Source organism: Mauremys reevesii, linkage group 20, assembly GCF_016161935.1.
Source record: "Mauremys reevesii isolate NIE-2019 linkage group 20, ASM1616193v1, whole genome shotgun sequence".
In the NCBI taxonomy this organism is placed as follows: Eukaryota; Metazoa; Chordata; order Testudines; family Geoemydidae; genus Mauremys; species Mauremys reevesii.
This window is the reverse complement of record NC_052642.1, coordinates 3,926,157-3,944,386: the sequence shown is the minus strand read 5'-3', so window position 1 is coordinate 3,944,386 and position 18,230 is coordinate 3,926,157. Positions and strand designations below refer to the sequence as shown.

General features: G+C 56.9%; 1 protein-coding gene across 8 annotated transcripts in view; it reads right to left on the bottom strand.

Annotated features, from left to right (window-relative positions):
* The window catches only part of ELN (elastin), a 91,112-nt gene that overhangs the window by 6,077 nt on the left and 66,805 nt on the right, over window positions 1-18,230 (bottom strand). For 7 of the 8 annotated variants that reach the window (XM_039508143.1, XM_039508142.1, XM_039508147.1 and 4 more), the window contains 8 exons: window positions 15,884-16,000; window positions 15,733-15,789; window positions 11,652-11,735; window positions 11,315-11,368; window positions 8,284-8,430; window positions 7,519-7,566; window positions 5,750-5,929; window positions 5,435-5,482 (listed from right to left, as the gene is read on the bottom strand). In XM_039508143.1, the coding sequence (XP_039364077.1) occupies window positions 5,435-5,482; window positions 5,750-5,929; window positions 7,519-7,566; window positions 8,284-8,430; window positions 11,315-11,368; window positions 11,652-11,735; window positions 15,733-15,789; window positions 15,884-16,000 (735 nt within the window). Of the gene's footprint in view, window positions 1-5,434; window positions 5,483-5,749; window positions 5,930-7,518; window positions 7,567-8,218; window positions 8,431-11,314; window positions 11,369-11,651; window positions 11,736-15,732; window positions 15,790-15,883; window positions 16,001-18,230 lie in introns of those variants that run through there. The other variant, XR_005590160.1, reaches the window with a different exon arrangement.

Genomic DNA, 18,230 nt, shown 5'->3' with positions numbered 1-18,230 from the left:
GCGCTCCTGCTGCACTCCCTGTAGCACCCTGTGCTGGGAGAGGCTGGGCTGGGGTAGCGGGGAGGCCCCGCCCAGCCAGCGCTCCTGCCCTGTTTCCTACACTGCTGCCTGATGGTAGGCCCTAAGTCTAGAGATGCTGCTCCTGGTGTCCCCCCCCACCCACCCCCCCGCTGCAAAGGGCAAGGCACAGCCAACCCGGAGCCCCCCCCCCTGGGGTTAATCTCACAGGCCCACGCCCCTCTCCCCAGGACCCTCCCTCCCCAGGGCTGCTCTGCACCAAGAGATGCCAGCGTCTGGAAACAGGCTCCTCACAGGACTGCGCCACATTGAGATGGGGCGGGGGGGGGGGTCAGCCTAAGCAGCCGGGGGCTCCCTGTAGTCCAGCCACAGCCCAGCTGGGCACAGAGAGAACGTTTCCCCTCGGCTGGGCTGCCCCTCCTGTGGCCACGTTTCACAGCCAGCTGCACAGGGGAGGGCGTGTGCTGGGGAGGCGCGTACCTGGCTGCACCAGCATGGCCACCATGCCCGGGTCCTGAGGGGATGAGCAGGGAGAGGTGGCTGCTCGGGGCACATGCCGTCACCCTGCAGCCTCTGATGGGGAAAGCTGCCTGGACCAGCCAGGTGGGCAACCAGGGACTGGGACCCCCAGATCCATGGACAGAGCCAGACTACAAAGCAGCATGACAAGGCAGGGCTGGGTGGGGCAGGGCTGGGCTCACAGCCCCCAGACTGACGTGGGGCCCAGTCACAGCTCAGAGGGCCTTAAGTGCAGGCAGCCCAGGTCAAGCTGCTCCCCATGGCCAGGTGAGAGGCGCTGAGAGCTGGGCCAGGGAGAACCCAGTTCCTCGTTTATTGCCGTGGCTGCAGACGTGGCATAGGCTGCCTACCTTTGTGGGATGGTAGTAAGGGGAAAGCACATGGGAAGTACAGGACAAGACTGTATTTTTCGGGACACACCATTTTTCTGAGCACCACTTGGATTTCTCTCTCAAGTGAACATTTCTACTGCCCTGCCCTCAGGTGTCCAGTGCAGTTACCACCTGCGTCAACGTAACGTTCCAGTGGCCAAGGGATGGCCCTCAAACTATGGGACGGGTGCCCGGCCCATAACCTGCAGGGCAAAGGCTCCCCAAGAAACTCCCTGGAGACACTAACACTGCACTCTCACCAGTGAGCCTGCCCCTACAGCACCCCCTGCTCGGAGCCAGCCAGCGCTCCTGCCCTGCTCCCTACGGTTTCCCCTGCTGGGAGAGGCTGAACCCAGTGGGGCTGGGCCAGTTACATGGCTTGAGAGGTTTGCCACTAGCCTCTGGATACAGAAACCCTGTGGCACAGAACAGGTGGGAAATTCACACCCTCGGCATTCAGCAAACCTTAGCATCCCCCGGCTGGGTGATGGGGGTCGGGGAGGCCCCAAGTGGGCACAAGCCTTTGGCTCATGGCTCCATGACAGTGTGGGGGGCCCATGGTGCTGAGAGCTGGATGGATGAGGGCCCACAGGGCGGCAGTGGAGTCTCCTGGCTCTGAGATGCTAAGAAAGGAACATCCCTTCATTGCCACTGTTTGGGGGCTGCTTTGGATAGGACTGAGGGGCATCGGGGCCGGGGACCCCTTCCCCTGGGACCAAGGCAGGCGACATTCCCCAAGACCAGGCCCTCTGGGAAGAGCGGAGCCAGTGGATGGGGCAGCACCCCAGAAGTGTGTGGCCTCCCAGAAGTGAGGAGTGGCCTGTGGAAGCGCCATGAGGGGAAGGGAGAGAGGAGGGGAGTGGCCTGTAGGCCGGGCCCCCCCCCCACACCCATGTGCTCCCTCTGGCTCCTCTGGCAGGTAAGGGAGCTAGCCAGGCTGCATCCGGCATTAGCCAGGGGCCCAGGAAAGCAACGGCCTGTGGCAAAGGGGTAGGTAATGCGAGCTGGGGCAGGGCCTGGAGACTGGACTGTAGGGAGAATCCTGCCCCCCGCCTGCAGACACAGTGCTTGCCCCCCAGCACGTCACCCCCGCCCGGCACCAGGGCCTCGCCTGCTGTAAGAGCCTTCAGGCCAGTGCCAGCTCTGGCCAGGACGAGGCCTTCTGTGAGCCGGGGTGCAAGGGAGGAGAGGGGAGCAGGTGACAAACCACTGGTGGCCCCTGCCAGTGCCTGCCCTGGGTCTCTCCCAGCCCCGGGCCCAGGGAAAAGCAGACAAGTCCCAGCCCGCTGGCCCCCAGGGCAGGAGGTGAGACTGACACAAAGACAGCAGGCCAGGGAGGGTGTTCTGGCAAGTGGGACGGGGTGGGAGGGAGCCTGGGCCACGCACTGGGTGAGGCTGGGGAAGGGCTCCTGCATGGAGGGTGCTGGCCCTGGGGTGTCGGTGCCATGTGCTGAGTGAAGGGCTCACAGCCAGAGGGGGGGATGGGCACATTGATCACCCCCAGCCATGCCCGGGACAGCTCTGCCCTCGCCACCCTGGGCCTGACTCCTAACCCGGGACTGGCCTGCAGCCAGAGCCACCGCCAGGGAGAGCAGCTCCAGAGGGACCCTTGCTGAAGGGGGAAGGGATGAGTTAAACGGTGCTACTTGCCATCCTGGATGCTGCCTGCAGCCGTGAGGGCTGGGCCCCTGGCCAGGGCTCTGTGCTCCAGAGGGGAGCTTGGGAGCAGGGGCAATGCTGTGCCAGGGGAGAGCACTGGAGTCCTGCAGCACCAGCCCGCCCATCAGCTCTGGGAAGCCTTGCAGAGCCCCTCTCTTCCCCATGCTGCCAGCACATGTGGGCAGAGCTCAGGGCAAAGGCAAATCCTGCCTCTCGAGTTCCTGGCCCACAGAGCTCAGCGTCTCTGGTAGCTGCAACCTGGGAGGCCCCCGGTGCCTGTGATCCCAGCCCCAGGGACACAAACGGTTACGCCGGCTGGGGCCGCCTTTCCTAGGCCAGCGCCTCTGTTGGATCACAGGTGAGGCTACTTCCAGAGACCGCCCTGACATTCTCCGCTTCAGCCCAGGGCTGCGGGATTCTGGAGCTGGCAGCCAGTGGGGCCCGGGCAGGGCTCCAGCTACAGGCAACAGGGGGGCCCTGCAAAGTTCCAGCGACAGGCCCTGCTCAGGGTTCCAGCAATGGTGGGGAGAGGGGGACACCCTGAGCGAGCGGCTGGGGTGTCCCCTTTTCTCTTTGGTCACCCTGCAGCTCCCAGCCACTTTGGGGTGGGGGCGAGAGGACCATGGAGCCACAGCAGCAAAACTCACAGACAGGTCACAGTTTCTGTGAAGTTTTGTTTATTGGCTGTCACCTGTCTGTGATTTTTACTAAAAATAACCGTGACAAAATCTTAGCCTTAATCATAGGCCCCAGAACCCCTGGTTCTGAGCCATGCAGTGCGGGCAGCATATTCACCCCTGCATGACTGATCCAGGTGTATCTCCTGGGTCCTTTCACAGGAAACTGGATTGTCACAAGATTTTAAACCTATGGATTCCCAAAGGGTGTGCACACACACACACGCACACACACACACGGACATGACTTGCACACACACATATCCACACATGTAAGTCACCTGCACGTGCATACACATGCATGTGCATACATGACCTGCATACGTACATACACAACCTGCATGCACACAGACAGAGACACACACACCCATAACCTTCACGCGCGCACACATACACACACACATATAACCTGCACGCACACACACATACACACACACATACACATATAACCTGCACACACACATACACACACACACACTCATAACCTATGCGCACACACAGGCACACGTACTAATAAGAGGCACACACAGACACATACACTGCTGTACACACACGGCCTACATCAGTGATCCCGATAAACATGCACTGCAAGATTTAATAAAATAGCACCAGGAAGACAGAGGGAAAATGCTTTAAAAACATAAAATGAACTGGCCTCTTGATAGTGCCATAGTGCTACAGGCCAAGAAGGAGAGCACCCGGTCCCTGCACGCGCCCGGTCCCTGCTCACGCTGAGCCCTGCATGCTCTGAGCCCTGCACGCGCCCGGTCCCTGCACACGCTGAGCCCTGCATGCTCTGAGCCCTGCACGGTCCCGGTCCCTGCTCACGCTGAGCCCTGCATGCTCTGAGCCCTGCACGCGCCCGGTCCCTGCACACGCTGAGCCCTGCATGCTCTGAGCCCTGCACGCGCCCGGTCCCTGCACACGCTGAGCCCTGCACGCGCCCGGTCCCTGCTCACGCTGAGCCCTGCACGGTCCCAGTCCCGGCACGGTCCCGGTCCCTGCATGCGTCTGGTCCTGCACGTTCCCGGTCCCTGCACACCTGCCAGGTAAGTTCTTTTTGTGAGGCAGAGCAGTGAGGGGCTCAGGGATTTCTTCCTGCTTGCTGTGGACACTGCAAGCTTTGGCCTTGGTTTTGTGGCCACAGATCATAGAATCTCAGGGTTGGATGGGACCTCAGGAGGTATCTAGTCCAACCCCCATTACAGATCATAGTCTGTAATGCTCAGTTTCACCCCAAAATGCCTTCTGCCATTTTTCCTTAATGCAAGGCAGAGAATTCACAGGCCTGAACTCACAAAACAATACAGCTCTGCTCCGACATGCACACTTGGGGCTGAACGGTGAGAACCTGCCTAGCTAAACTCAGACAGATTCCGGCCAAAGGAAAGAACAAAGCCTGCTCTGGAGTGCTAGCTGGAGAGGAAATCCACAGCCTCTCCTGCCCCAGTGCTGTAGGAGGGAAGTGGAAGCACTGGCGCTGTGGCACTCAAAGCCGTGTCTAGTAGGCAGCAGGTTTAAAGCAAACAGACGGAAGCACTTCTTCATACAACGCACAGTCAACCTACAGAACTCCTTGCCAGGGGATTTATCAAGGCCAAAGGTATAACTGGGTTCAGACAAGAATTAGATCAGTTCCTGGGGACATGTCCACCAATGCTATTAGCCAAGAGGCCAGGCAGCCTCTGACTGCCAGATGCTTTGAATGGATGACAGGGGATGGATCCCTCAGTAAATTGCCCTGTTCTGTTCATTCCCTTTGAAGCACCTGGCACTGGCTGCTGTTGGAAGACAGGATATTGGGCTGGATGGATCTTTGGTCTGACCCAGTGTGGCCGTTCTGATGTTATGTCTGCCCTGTTCCCCTCAGTAGAAGAGGGGGGTGGGACAGCGCAGGAGCAGTGGCTATGGGGAAGCTGGATCCAGCCTAGCTCCCCAGAGGGGCAGTGCAGGGCAGGAGCGGGGCAGAGTGGGTGGAGACAGGGTCCCCAGGATGGATGTTGGCGGCTCCGGCTGGAAGTTACTGTCAGTCTGGAGAGACGGGGCTGGCTCTGGCTGTCTGCGCTGAGCGACAGGACAGCTCCTCAGCCCTCCCCACAGAAGGCACAGGGGAACAGTGGGCAGGATGGGCCACAGTGGGTGGAGGGCAGAGAAGAGCCATTGGCTGGGCCAAGGTGGGGAGGTGCCTACCGTACTTTGGAGGCTTGGCGCCTGGCTGCACGCCCAGCTGGGGAATCCCTGCAGGGGGAGAAGAACATTGCAGTTAGAGTCAGGAGCCACATGGCGCCCGGTGCCCGCCCATCGCCAACCCGCCTTACTTGGCTTCAGGGGACAGATGGCGCATGGGTGACTGTTCTGCCCTTCCCAAGCAGAGCCACCTGCTACTGCTCACAGCAGGGCCCAACCCTCCTGGTGCCCCAGTGCCCAGGAGATACCCTCCGAGGGGCATCCCATTGTGCTGTGGGAGGAGTCCGTGGGAACCAGCCCCACTGGATATACACTTACCTACTCCAGGTATAATGCCCGTGCCTGGCACTCTTCCTGCACCAGGCACAAAGACTGGCACTCCCCCAGCGCCCGGCGTTACAACTGGCAGCCCGCCAGCCCCCGGCGTTGCGACTGGCAGCCCGCCGGCCCCAGGCACTAAGCCTGGCACCCCGCCGACTCCAGGTGCGACGCCAGCACCTGTGGAGAGGGACGGGGGTTAAGGCCAGAAGCGCAGGCTGGGGTGGAAGGGGACACGAGGTGCCTGTGTGGGCTCAGTGTGAGCATTTCTGGGCTGGGTCTCCATGCCTGTGACATGGGCCCATTCACTGGGCCAGACCTGTAGCCATTTGCATTCCTCGCACTCGCTCCACATAGGGGTGGGGGGTGGTGATGGGCAGCCAGGTGGAAGGCTGGAGGGAGAGGGTGAGGGTTGGGCTGGAGGGTGAGGGCTTGAGGGAAGCAGGGAGGGTTGGGGCTGAAGGAAAGGGGCGAGGGTCGGGGCTGGAGGGAGGAGGAGGGTCAGGGCTGGAGAGAAGGAGGTGTCATTGCTGGAGGGGGAGGGCTGGAGGAAAGGGGGAGGGTCGGGGCTGGAGGGGGAGGGCTGGAGGGAAGGGGAGAACAGAGGCGGCTCTAGCTATTTCGCCGCCCCAAGCAGGGCGGCACGCGGGGGGAGGTCTGCCGGTTGCCAGTCCTGCGGCTCCGGTGGACCTCCCACAGACGTGCCTGCGGATGCTCCACCGAAGCCGTGGGACCAGCGGACCCTCCGCAGGCACGCCTGTGGGAGGTCCACTGGAGCCGCCTGCCGCCCTCCCGGCGACCGGCACAGCGCCCTCCGCGGCATGCCGCCCCAAGCACGCGCTTGGCATGCTGGGGCCTGGAGCCGCCCCAGGGGGAGAAGGTCAGGGCTGGAGGGGGGGCTAGAGGGAAGGGGGCAGTGTTGGGGCTGGAGCGGTAGGGCTGGAGGGAAGTGGAGGCTGGAGGGTCTGGAGGAGGGCTGGAGGAAGGGGAGGTCAGGGCTGGAGGGGAGGGCTGGAGGGAAGGGGAGGGTCGGGGCTGGAGGGGAGGGCTGGAGGGAAGGGGGAGGGTCGGGGCTGGAGGGGAGGGCTGGAGGGAGGGGGAGGGTCAGGGGCTGGAGGGGAGGGCTGGAGGGAAGGGGAGGGTCGGGGCTGGAGGGGGAGGGCTGGAGGGAAGGGGAGGGTCGGGGCTGGAGGGGAGGGCTGGAGGGAAGGGGAGGGTCGGGGCTGGAGGGGAGGATTGGCGGGAGGGGGATGGTCGGGGCTGGAGGGGGAGGGCTGGAGGGAAGTGGGGAGGGTCGGGGCTGGAGGGGGAGGATTGGCGGGAGGGGGATGGTCGGGGCTGGAGGGGAGGGTCAGGGGCTGGAGGGGAGGGCTGGAGGAAGTGGGGAGGTCGGGGCTGGAGGGGAGGATTGGCGGGAGGGGATGGTCGGGGCTGGAGGGGGAAGGCTGGACGGAGGGGGAGGGTTGGGGATGGAGGAGGGTTGGAGGAAGGGGAGGGTCGGGGCTGGAGGGGAGGATTGGCGGGAGGGGATGGTCGGGGCTGGAGGGGAGGGTCGGGCTGGAGGAGGGCTGGGGCTGGAGGGAGGGCTGGAGGGGAGGGCTGGAGGAAGTGGGGAGGGTCGGGCTGGAGGGGAGGATTGGCGGGAGGGGGATGGTCGAGGCTGGAGGGGGAAGGCTGGAGGGAGGGGAGGGTTGGGGATGGAGGGGGAGGGTTGGAGGGAAGGGGGAGGGTCAGGGCTGGAGGGGGAGGGCTGGGGAAGCCCCACTCACCGTACTTGGCTGCTTTGGCAGCTGCTTTAGCTGCTGCGGGACTGAGTCCTGGGGAAAGAGCGAGAGGCAGGGATCAGAGTCCTGCCCTGGCGAACAGCTCGGCTCATCCACACTCTCTCCTCTGCCCGGCCAGGCCCACGGGCACCACTGCCCCAGCTCAGCTCTGCCTCTGCTGAACCCTCCTGCTCTTCCCCTGACACCAGTGCAGCCTCCCTCTGCGGCCGGGTCTGCACTGGCACGAGGGACCCAGCCTGCTCGCAGGGCACAGCAGCCGGTGTCTGTCTGATCCATCCCTGCGCAGGCTCAGCTCACACGGTGGCACCAGCGCTGCCGCTGCCCAGGGAGCTGGGCCAGTGGGATCAATGGCTCAGCCTGTGGGGGCTGGGAGGATGCTGACTCTGGGCTGCTCAGACACCAGCACAGCCTGGCACTGCTGCCTGCCTGTGACACGGCCAACTCCACCAGCTCCCATTTGATTACGGGCAGGTCCCAGGCCCGTGCCTGAACCGCAGTCAGCAATGAGCAGTTGGCAGAGCTGGGCGCTGTATCCAGATCCCGGTCTGAGAGTGGGAGAATGGCAGGACTCCACCCCAGCCAGGGAGGGGCAGGAGGCCGGACAGCGGAGGGGTCACTCAGAGAGACCAGCAAGGGGGCAGGGGTGCACTCAGCCACATCACTGTCCAACCCTATCGTATGGTACCAGGGAGTCCAACACCCTCATCCGCTACTGGAACAGAATGAGATTGTCTCCAACTCTGCCAGCACCTGGGATGCCTCCGACTCCACCGGGCACCAGGCCTCCGACTCCACCGGGCACCAGGCCTCCAACTCCACCGGGCACCAGACCTCCGACTCCACCGGGCACCAGACCTCCGACTCCACCGGGCACCAGGCCTCCGACCCCGCCAGCTCCTGCAGAAAGTTAGATATGTGAAATGCAGCCGTGGTCTGGGAATGCAGGGTCTATAAAGGTATGGAAGATGGCACAGACTGAGGTAGGTAGAAAGTGTGGGGCCTTCAAATAGCATGCAGGTGGATTGCAACGGAGAGCAGTGCTCAGATTGCAAAACACTGGGTGCAGTATAAGAACTGATTAGGAGAGAGAGAAATCTGTATGGAGGTGGACGGATAGTGGGTGGGTCTGTTTGGGGATGGGTGGACGGATAGTGGATGGGTCTGTTTGGGATGGGTGGATGGATAGTGGATGGGTCTGTTTGGGGACGGGTGGATGGGTCTGTTTGGGATGGGTGGATGGATAGTGGATGGGTCTGTTTGGGGAATGGTGGATGGATAGTGGATGGGTCTGTTTGGGATGGGTGGATGGATAGTGGATGGGACTGTTTGGGGATGGGTGGATGGATAGTGGGGGGGGTTTATTTAGGGACGCGTGGATGGATAGTGGATGTGTGTTTGAGGACGGGTGGATGGATAGTGGATGGGTCTGTTTGGGGACGGGTGGACGGATAGTGGATGGGTCTGTTTGGGATGGGTGGATGGATAGTGGATGGGTCTGTTTGGGGATGGGTGGACGGATAGTGGGTGGGTCTGTTTGGGGATGGCTGGATGGACAGTGGGTGGGTCTGTTTGGGGACGGGTGGATGGGTCTGTTTGGGGATGGGTGGACGGATAGTGGATGGGTCTGTTTGGGATGGGTGGATGGATAGTGGATGGGTCTTTTTGGGGAATGGTGGATGGATAGTGGATGGGTCTGTTTGGGATGGGTGGATGGATAGTGGATGGGACTGTTTGGGGATGGGTGGATGGATAGTGGATGGGTCTGTGTGGGGAATGGTGGATGGATAGTGGGGGGGGGGTTATTTAGGGACGCGTGGATGGATAGTGGATGTGTGTTTGAGGACGGGTGGATGGATAGTGGGTGGGTCTGTTTGGGGAGGGGTGGATGAATAGTGGGTGAGTCTGTTTGGGGATGGGTGGATGGATAGTGTGGGGGTTTTATTTAGGGACGCGTGGATGGATAGTGGATGTGTGTTTGAGGACGGGTGGATGGATAGTGGGTGGGTCTGTTTGGGGACGGGTGGATGGGTCTGTTTGGGGACGGGTGGATGGATAGTGGGTGAGTCTGTTTGGGGATGGGTGGATGGATAGTGGGGATTTTTTATTTAGGGACGGGTGGATGTATAGTGGATGGGTGTGTTTGAGGACGGGTGGATGGATAGTGGATGGGTCTGTTTGGGGATGGGTGGATGAGTCTGTTTGGGGACGGGTGGATGGATAGTGGATGGGTCTGTTTGGGGATGGGTGGATGGATAGTGGGGGGGTTTATTTAGGGACGCGTGGATGGATAGTGGATGGGTCTGTTTGGGGACGGGTGGATGGGACTGTTTGGGGAAGGGGGGATGGATAGTGGATGGGTCTGTTTGGGGACGGGTGGATGGACAGTGGATGGGTCTGTTTGGGGACGGGTGGATGGATAGTGGATGGGTCTGTTTGTGGATGGGTGGATGGATAGTGGGGTTTTTTTATTTAGGGACGCGTGGATGGATAGTGGATGTGTGTTTGAGGACGGGTGGATGGATAGTGGATGGGTCTGTTTGGGGACGGGTGGATGGGTCTGTTTGGGGACGGGTGGACGGATAGTGGATGGGTTTGTTTGGGATGGGTGGATAGATAGTGGATGGGACTGTTTGGGGATGGGTGGATGGATAGTGGGGGGTTTTTGTTTAGGGACACGTGGATGGATAGTGGATGTGTGTTTGGGGACGGGTGGACGGATAGTGGATGGGTCTGTTTGGGATGGGTGGACGGATAGTGGATGGGACTGTTTGGGGATGGGTGGACGGATAGTGGATGGGACTGTTTGGGGATGGGTGGATGGATAGTGGGGGTTTTTGTTTAGGGACGCGTGGATGGATAGTGGATGTGTGTTTGGGGACGGGTGGATGGATAGTGGATGGGTCTGTTTGGGATGGGTGGACGGATAGTGGATGGGTCTGTTTGGGATGGGTGGATGGATAGTGGATGGGACTGTTCGGGGATGGGTGGATGGATAGTGGGGGGGGTTTGTTTAGGGACACGTGGATGGATAGTGGATGTGTGTTTGGGGACGGGTGGATGGGACTGTTCGGGGATGGGTGGATGGATAGTGGATGGGATTGTTTGGGGATGGGTGGATGGATAGTGGGGGGTTTTGTTTAGGGACACGTGGATGGATAGTGGATGTGTGTTTGGGGACGGGTGGATGGAATTAGCTGCATTATTTCCTAAGGGGCTCTCCAGACTCCACCAACCCCTCAGTGCAGGGAAGAGGAGTTTCCCAGCTGACATCACGATGCGTCCTGGGCTAGTACTCACCTGAGGAGCTGGGTTGCCCATGTCTCATATATAACACCGATAGACCCCATTCGCCGGTGAGCGGAATCAAATCTGGGGCCTCTGAAGCTTAGTGCATGAGCCTCTACTGCATGAGCTAAAAGCCATGTGGCCCTGCATGAGCTAAAAGCCATGAGGCTGTAGAACAGACTCATTAATCTCTCTAAGTGGTCCAGGAGGTGTGTGGGTTACATATACATTGTGGTCAATACATACCACCCCCCCCACAAAGGAATCTCTGCCTCAACTGGGCTGGCAAGGTGATTGCACTCAGCATGTACCATTACTTCTGGTCTGTTCACACGTGGCTCAGGCAGTGGTCTCACCCCTTCTCAAGAGGGACCAGACTGCTCTGAGTGGGAGGGTGCTACATTCTGGAACCCCAAGCCGCAGCTCTGGCCATGACCCCCTCCTGCAGAGACTCGCAGGGAGCCAGGGATAGCTCGAGGAGGAAGAGCCAACTCACCGTACTTGGCTGCTTTAGCCGCTGCTTTGGCTGCTGCTGCCGGACTGACGACTCCTGGGGACAGAAATGTGTGGAGAATGAGACTCGGGTGGCGACGCATTCCCCAGGGATGGAATCCAACGGACACCTGGGCATATACCGTCACAGAAAAACACTGTTCCTGCAGCATGCTCTCCCACAGCAGGGACAAGGGGGGTGCACCTGGGGATGCTCCAGATTGCAGCAGGGCATCATGGGACTCTTAGCCTTCCCCTGCAGTGGCCATTACAGATCACTGCAGCAGTGAGGATCCCAGACCAAGTGGCAAGTCGTATCTCCCAGTTAAAGCAATAGTTACCTCCAATGCCGGGCACCAGGGCTCCACCAACACCAGGCACCAAGCCTCCAACTCCAGGTGCCACACCTGGTATGCGTCCAGCCCCTGTTGAGAGGTTCAGTGGTGAGGCCAGGGCAGGAAGCAGGACTGTATCCCCCTTTACTCGGGGGCCCATGATGAGGCTGTAAAGGGTGCCCTGCCATTAGCTTTAGAGAGAGATGAATGGAGATCCTGGTTTGCCATCCGCTCCCCCATTATCCTCTCAGCCCATGACCAGGCAGGCATCTTACTGCCTGCTCTGGGAGTCCGGCTCCGATAGGGGCCATCCAGCCATCCCAACAGACCCACCCACTATCCTTTCCATGTCCGTCCATTCACCCATGTGATGCATAAGAAGCAGGGCCTCAGTGAAGTGCCCAGCCCCAATGCTCAATGTGCCCCACTCTGGCAGAGGCAGGTGTCACGCACTCTGTGGACATGGTAGGGTGCAAGGCTGCTACTAGCAGGTCAGACTGTTGTACCAGATATGGACTGCCCACAGAGTTTCCTTCTTGGAGAGACACATCAGAGATGTTTCTTCCATGAGATCCTTTAATGCACTCTCTGGCTCTAGCTATGACCTGCTCAGATAAGGATCAGCAAAGAATCCTGTGGCACCTTATAGACTAACAGACGTTTTGCAGCATGAGCTTTCGTGGGTGAATACCCACTTCTTCGGATGCATAGCTCATGCTGCAAAACGTCTGTTAGTCTATAAGGTGCCACAGGATTCTTTGCTGCTTCTACAGAACCAGACTAACACGGCTACCCCTCTGATATCAGATAAGGATGTTACACCTAGCGCTAACTCGTGGGTGATCAATATAGGACAATTTAGCATTCATTACATCTCCCCCTTTAAATTCTACATTTCTACCAGTACAGATCAGATTGTTAGTGTCTCTAAATCGTACTGGTTTTCTAATTACATGACCTGAATACATAACAACTAGGTCATCTGGCTGTCCATTGGCTGCAACAACTGTCTTTGGTCAGTTTGGAATCTTTGAGTCTTCTTATTCTGCATCTGCCATCTGTAGAATTTGCTCATTGATTGTTCTTTCTGAGGAACAAAATGTAGATGTTGATCGCTTCTAGCTGTTGAATTCTCTACTGTTGGTCTCAATCACATATGATCTGGGGGCTGAATTCTCTTTTTTTATATAACAGCTGGAGTTGTCCATCCTTTTTCTCCATCCTGTTTGACACAAACATGGCCTCCAGGTTCTAGACCCAGCAGGTGCCAGAGTGATTTCTGTTGTAAAAGTTTTCCATAAGCTCTTTTTGCCTTTGTATCCAATTTGGCTACCGTCTTCATGTCTGGCCATTTTGGAGATTGATTCTTTTCCAAAGCTGGAGCAGTAGTTCTGAGTTGTCTTCTCACAAGGAGTTGTGCTGGACTATATCCAGTAGCCAATATTGGTATTGATCTGTAGTTCAGAAGACCAAGGAATGGATCTTCCTGCCTTAGGATTTTCTTGGGTGTCTGTACAGCTCTCTCAGCCTCTCCATTTGCTTGTTGGTAATGTGGGCTACTAGTCAGGGGCGGCTCCAGGCACCAGCATACCAAGCATGTGCTTGGGGTGGCAAGCCGCGGGGGGCGCTCTGCCAGTCGCCACGAGGGCGGCAGGCAGGTTGCCTTCGGCGGCATGCCTGTGGAGGGTCCGCTGGTCCCGCGGCTTTGGCAGACCTCCCACAGGCTGCCGCCGAATTTGCGGGACTGGGGACCTCTCGCAGGCAAGCCGCCGAAGGCAGCCTGCCTGCCGTGCTTGGGGCGGCAAAATGCCTAGAGCCGCCCCTGCTACTAGTAATATGATCACCATCATATTTAGTTCAGAATGATTTAAATTCTGCTGCAGTGAATTGTGGTCCATTGTCGTGCACTAGTTGTTCTGGAATATCAAAGTGAGCAAAAGTGCATTTCTGTTTCTCCATAACACATGTTGTGTCTTTCAATTACATTATTTCTATATACCTGGAAAAATAGTCCACAATGACCTGGTAATGATGTCCTCTGAATTTGCATAAATCTGCAGCTCGTCTCTTCCAAGGTCTCTCTGGTAGGAGTGTCTGTACACTGCATGATCTACCATTGTCTCAAGTTTATTTGTACTGAATCTCTTTCTAAAGTCCAATATCATCAAATCCTCTGAGTTCTTCCACCTTTCTCACTAGACCCGTGATGGCTGCCACGCTGCGGCTGAGAAGGTTATTGCTCTTTGATCACACGCACTCTCAATGCCCAGCTTTTGTCTTGTGTTACTGGTGAAGTGACCCATGCAGTTCCGAATACCCCCAGGGCTAGTCAGAGCTGTGTCAGGGACTTCCCCTCTGGGAGGGGCAGAAGGGGATTGTAAGTCCCTTCTGAGATGATGGTCACATCTGCTCCTAAATTCATATTAAAGTTAATAGTCTCCCCATGAATATTCCGTTTCAATATCCAGGCTGTCCTCGCATGTGATAGATTGTTTTAACAATGGCACTTGATCGTCTGGAATGTTAGTCAACTCCCTGACTGCCTTGGTATGGCAAACAGTTACAAAATGTCCATATTACTTACAGGTGCATTTACTATACCTTGCACCTTTGACTATGCGGGGCTATGAATTTGTCCATGTTTGTACATTCTGTCTGAAAGGCTTTGTAGTTTCCCTGGGACTCCCTCATAGCCTCAGGGTTTTTGTGGTAGTGCCTTTTTCAACTCATGCTGTGTCTGTTTACAGCTTCTAAGCTACTTTCAGATGTTTCAAGTTGCTCCTGCCTTTTGTGCTACTTTTTGACAAGCTCAGCCTGCTTTGCTCTCTGTGTAGCTGTGACTAGGTTTAAATCTGTCTTTAATTGCCATTCCTGTAGCTGTAGTTGTCTGTTGACTCAATAACCAGCCTGTCTCTGATATTTTCATGTTCCGCATTCCCAAAATCAGTTGTCAGCCAATACATGCAGAGCTATTATAAAACATTCAACATTATCTCCTGGTTCTTGAATTCTCTGGTGGAAACATGATCTTTTGTAAATTACATTTTTCTGAGGTATATAGTACGTACCAAATATAAGAAGGAGGGATAGCTCAGTGGTTTGAGCATTGGCCTGCTAAACCCAGGGTTGTGAGTTCAATCCTTGAGGGGACCACTTAGGGATCTGAGGGAAAAATCAGTACTTGGTCCTGCTGGTGAAGGCAGGGGGCTGGACTCAATGACCTTTTAAGGTCCTTCCAGCTCTAGGAGATTGGTAGATCTCCTATTATTATTATAACCATTTCCTAGTCATCTCTGTGACTGTCTGCAGTACAGGTAAAAGATTTAAAGATATGCTCTGTCTGCTTCCCACAGCATCAATTAACACTGATACTAGAATATCCCCCAGTTTCCTTATGGAGTCTTGTAGCAATGCAAAAGCTTGAAAAATGTGGCTTCCCATCTGTCCATTCTGAAGGGCAGAGAAGAGTGGCATGTTGATGAGATCCCACAACCTTTGTTGCTTCTGTTTGCAACTTTTGCTGCTATTTTCCTTCCGTTTCTTTTCTCCTCTGGCGCTAGTTTACTTTCAACACCATGTTGTAGATGGAAAATTGCAGGGTTCCTACTACCAGGTATGGATTGGCTACAGCACTTCCTTCAGAGAGAGAGACACTGGAGATGCGTTCATTACAAGAGCTTTCAGTGCTCTGTCTGACTTTAGCCCAGATAAGATAAGTGACACAGGGCTCCACCTAGTGGCCAAAGAGTAAAATATAGTTTAACATCCTGTTACAGCGGGGATAGGTCTGCAAAGGCCTGGGCTGTGCCTGGTGGCATCAGAGACATGTAAGGGGAATGCAGGCTGAGCACGCCCCACCAGGTGATCCCCTGTGCCATGGGACCCTCGTCTCCTGCTGCGCAGCATGGACTGGTCTCCGTCTGTGCTCCATGCTGACGACCCTCCTCACGATGGCCTGTCTGAATTAACAGATGCCAGTGATGCCAGAGGCTACAGATGCCAGCAAAAAGGACTCTGCCCTGCAACTGAGGAGCCCTGGGGGAAAGGGCATAGTTGCAGAGCAGTAAGAGAAGAGGAGCTCACTCACCGAATGCTGCTGCTTTCGCTGCTGCTTTCGCTGCTGCCGCTGCTGCCGGGCTTACAGCTGTTTGGGACACAGTAGAGAGAGAGTCAGGGCTCTGAGATGGGCAGAACACAACCCCCCAGGCCCATCGACAGGGCCAATCATGCAACTTCACCTCCAACTCCTGGGACACCGCCGACACCAGGCACCACACCAGGGATACCGCCAACACCGGGCACCACGCCAGGGACACCACCAACACCGGGCACCAGGCCTCCAACACCAGCCGCGCCTGCAGAGTTAAAGGAGAGAAACCCAGTCCCAGTCAATGCAAACTCTAAGTGCCAGCACAGCCGGGCCAGTGCAATTCTGCTGCTGTGTGCTCCCGTCACGTCAGACACACTGTAAACATCCTGCGCCATCCTGCCTGTTCCTCTCAGCCCTACACGAGAGGGTCAGTCCGATGGGATAGGGATTCATTCTCCAGGGGGACGAACCATCTTCTCCAGCAGGAACTAGGGAGGGTGTTAAAAAGCAACTGCTAAAGTTATACAAATCTGTCAGATTGGATAACATACACCCAAGAGTGTAAAAGAGCTGGCCGAGGAGGTCCCAGAGCTGTTGATGTTGCAATACATCTTCAAACCTGGGCAAGTCCCAGAAGACTAGAAAAATGCCAGTGTGCGCCAGTATTCAAACGGGCAAGTGGGACGACCTGGGTAGCTATAGGCCAGGTAGCCTGACATCGATCCCGGGTAAAGTCATGGAAGGCTGACACAGATTGCAGTCAGGACAGTATTAAGAATGGCAGCATGGCCTTACAGAGAAGAGATTCTGTCAAACAAGCCTGGCATTGTTTATGAGGAGAATACAAGTCTGGGTGACAAAGACAACTCTGTGGTTATTAACAGAGAGGTGTGGCTCCTTCACGGTGCCCAGCCAGAGCGAAGACAAAGCGGGAGGCCAACAGGGGCCAGTTGTGACTCCTAGCTCCTCGGCACTTGGCCCCAGACTAACATAAGGTGCAGGGGGGATTTTAATTTACGTTGCTGGCGATAGGTCCCTCTGGGATCAGGTGTCAGTGGGAAATTATCTGTAGCAGAACCTAGCTCTGGGAGATGCCCTCCCTTCCCTTGCCCTGACCACCCCTCTTCTCCCTACCTGACACCCCTTCCTCCACCCCAACATGCCTCTCCCCCTGACCATCCCTCCCCTCCTTCAATTGACAGCCCTCCGCTCCTACACCTTGACACACGTCTCCTGTCCCTCACCCAAAGTGCCCCTCCCCTACTTCACCTGACACTCCCTTTCCTCTCCCCCAGCACGCTCCCTGCCTCACCCAGCACCAGATGGCAGAGCTGGCTTGAGATCAGCGGAGCCAACTCAGCCAGCGTTCCACCACATGGATTCCCCCTACACCAGGAATTCCCCATGGCCCTGCTCTCCCTTCTTGCATGCTGCAGCGTGCGCTTGATGGACTGGGAACTGAGGCCGTTATGAATGAAGTGGATTCACACAGGCTGATGATGGAGCTTGTGAAAGTAGAATGAATTATATTGTAAAAATAGAAAGGATTAAAGAACTGCTGTCTGCATGTAGCTGGGTGGGAGAGGAATAGCTCAGTGGTTTGAGCATTGGACTGCTAAACCCAGGATTGTGAGTTCAATCCTTGAGGGGGCCGTTTAGGGATGGGTCCTGCTTTGACCAGAGGTTGGACTCAATGATCTCTTGAGGTCCCTAATAATCTATGATTCTCTACCTTAAAGTAATGAATGTTAAAATACAGGTGTCAGGAGAAGAAACATTAAGGCATAAACAATGAGCCCACATAAGGTAATGGTGAAACGTTAGTAAGGAAATTAACTCTGTATGTCTAGCCTGCAGTAAACTTGTCAGTTCTGCTCCCTTTGTTATCTTGTCAAGTTTGCTCCCTTTTTAGCTGTATAATATGAGGTAGTGTGGGTCTTGCATGGTGCTCACATTATCTGGCTGTGCTAATAAAACAGAGTGGTCTAACAAATTGTGAGTCCTGAGTCTGACTTTGACAAACTGAAAAGATCATGCCCCAGGCCCTGGCGAGGGGCTCTGGGAATTCACATCCCAAACAGCTTCGCCCGCAGCCCTCTAAGCTGAGCCACGGGGCAGCAGCCTGCCCAGAGTGACAGGGGAACGCGCTCTGTGCCATCACACTGTCCTAGGCTTCCCCACGCTCTCTGCTGGCTGCAGGGAGCCTGGCTTGTAGCCAGAGCTGGGCTCCCAGCTCGCTCGCTGCCCACCCTGCCCCCCATCGCCAGTGGACCTAAGGCAGGAGCTCTCTGCCATGTGCTGCAGGACAGGGTGAAGCTCCTGGGGGAACGGGGAGGGGAGGGATGTGAGTACTTCCCAGACATGCCAGTGGCTCTGCTGATCACTCCCAAAGGGACAGACGGTCTCTGGGCTCGGACCCCAGGAGCTACATGGTTCCAGGAGTGACAGGCGGGCACCCCATCACTATGGGCTGCATGGAGGGAGAAGCGGGAGGG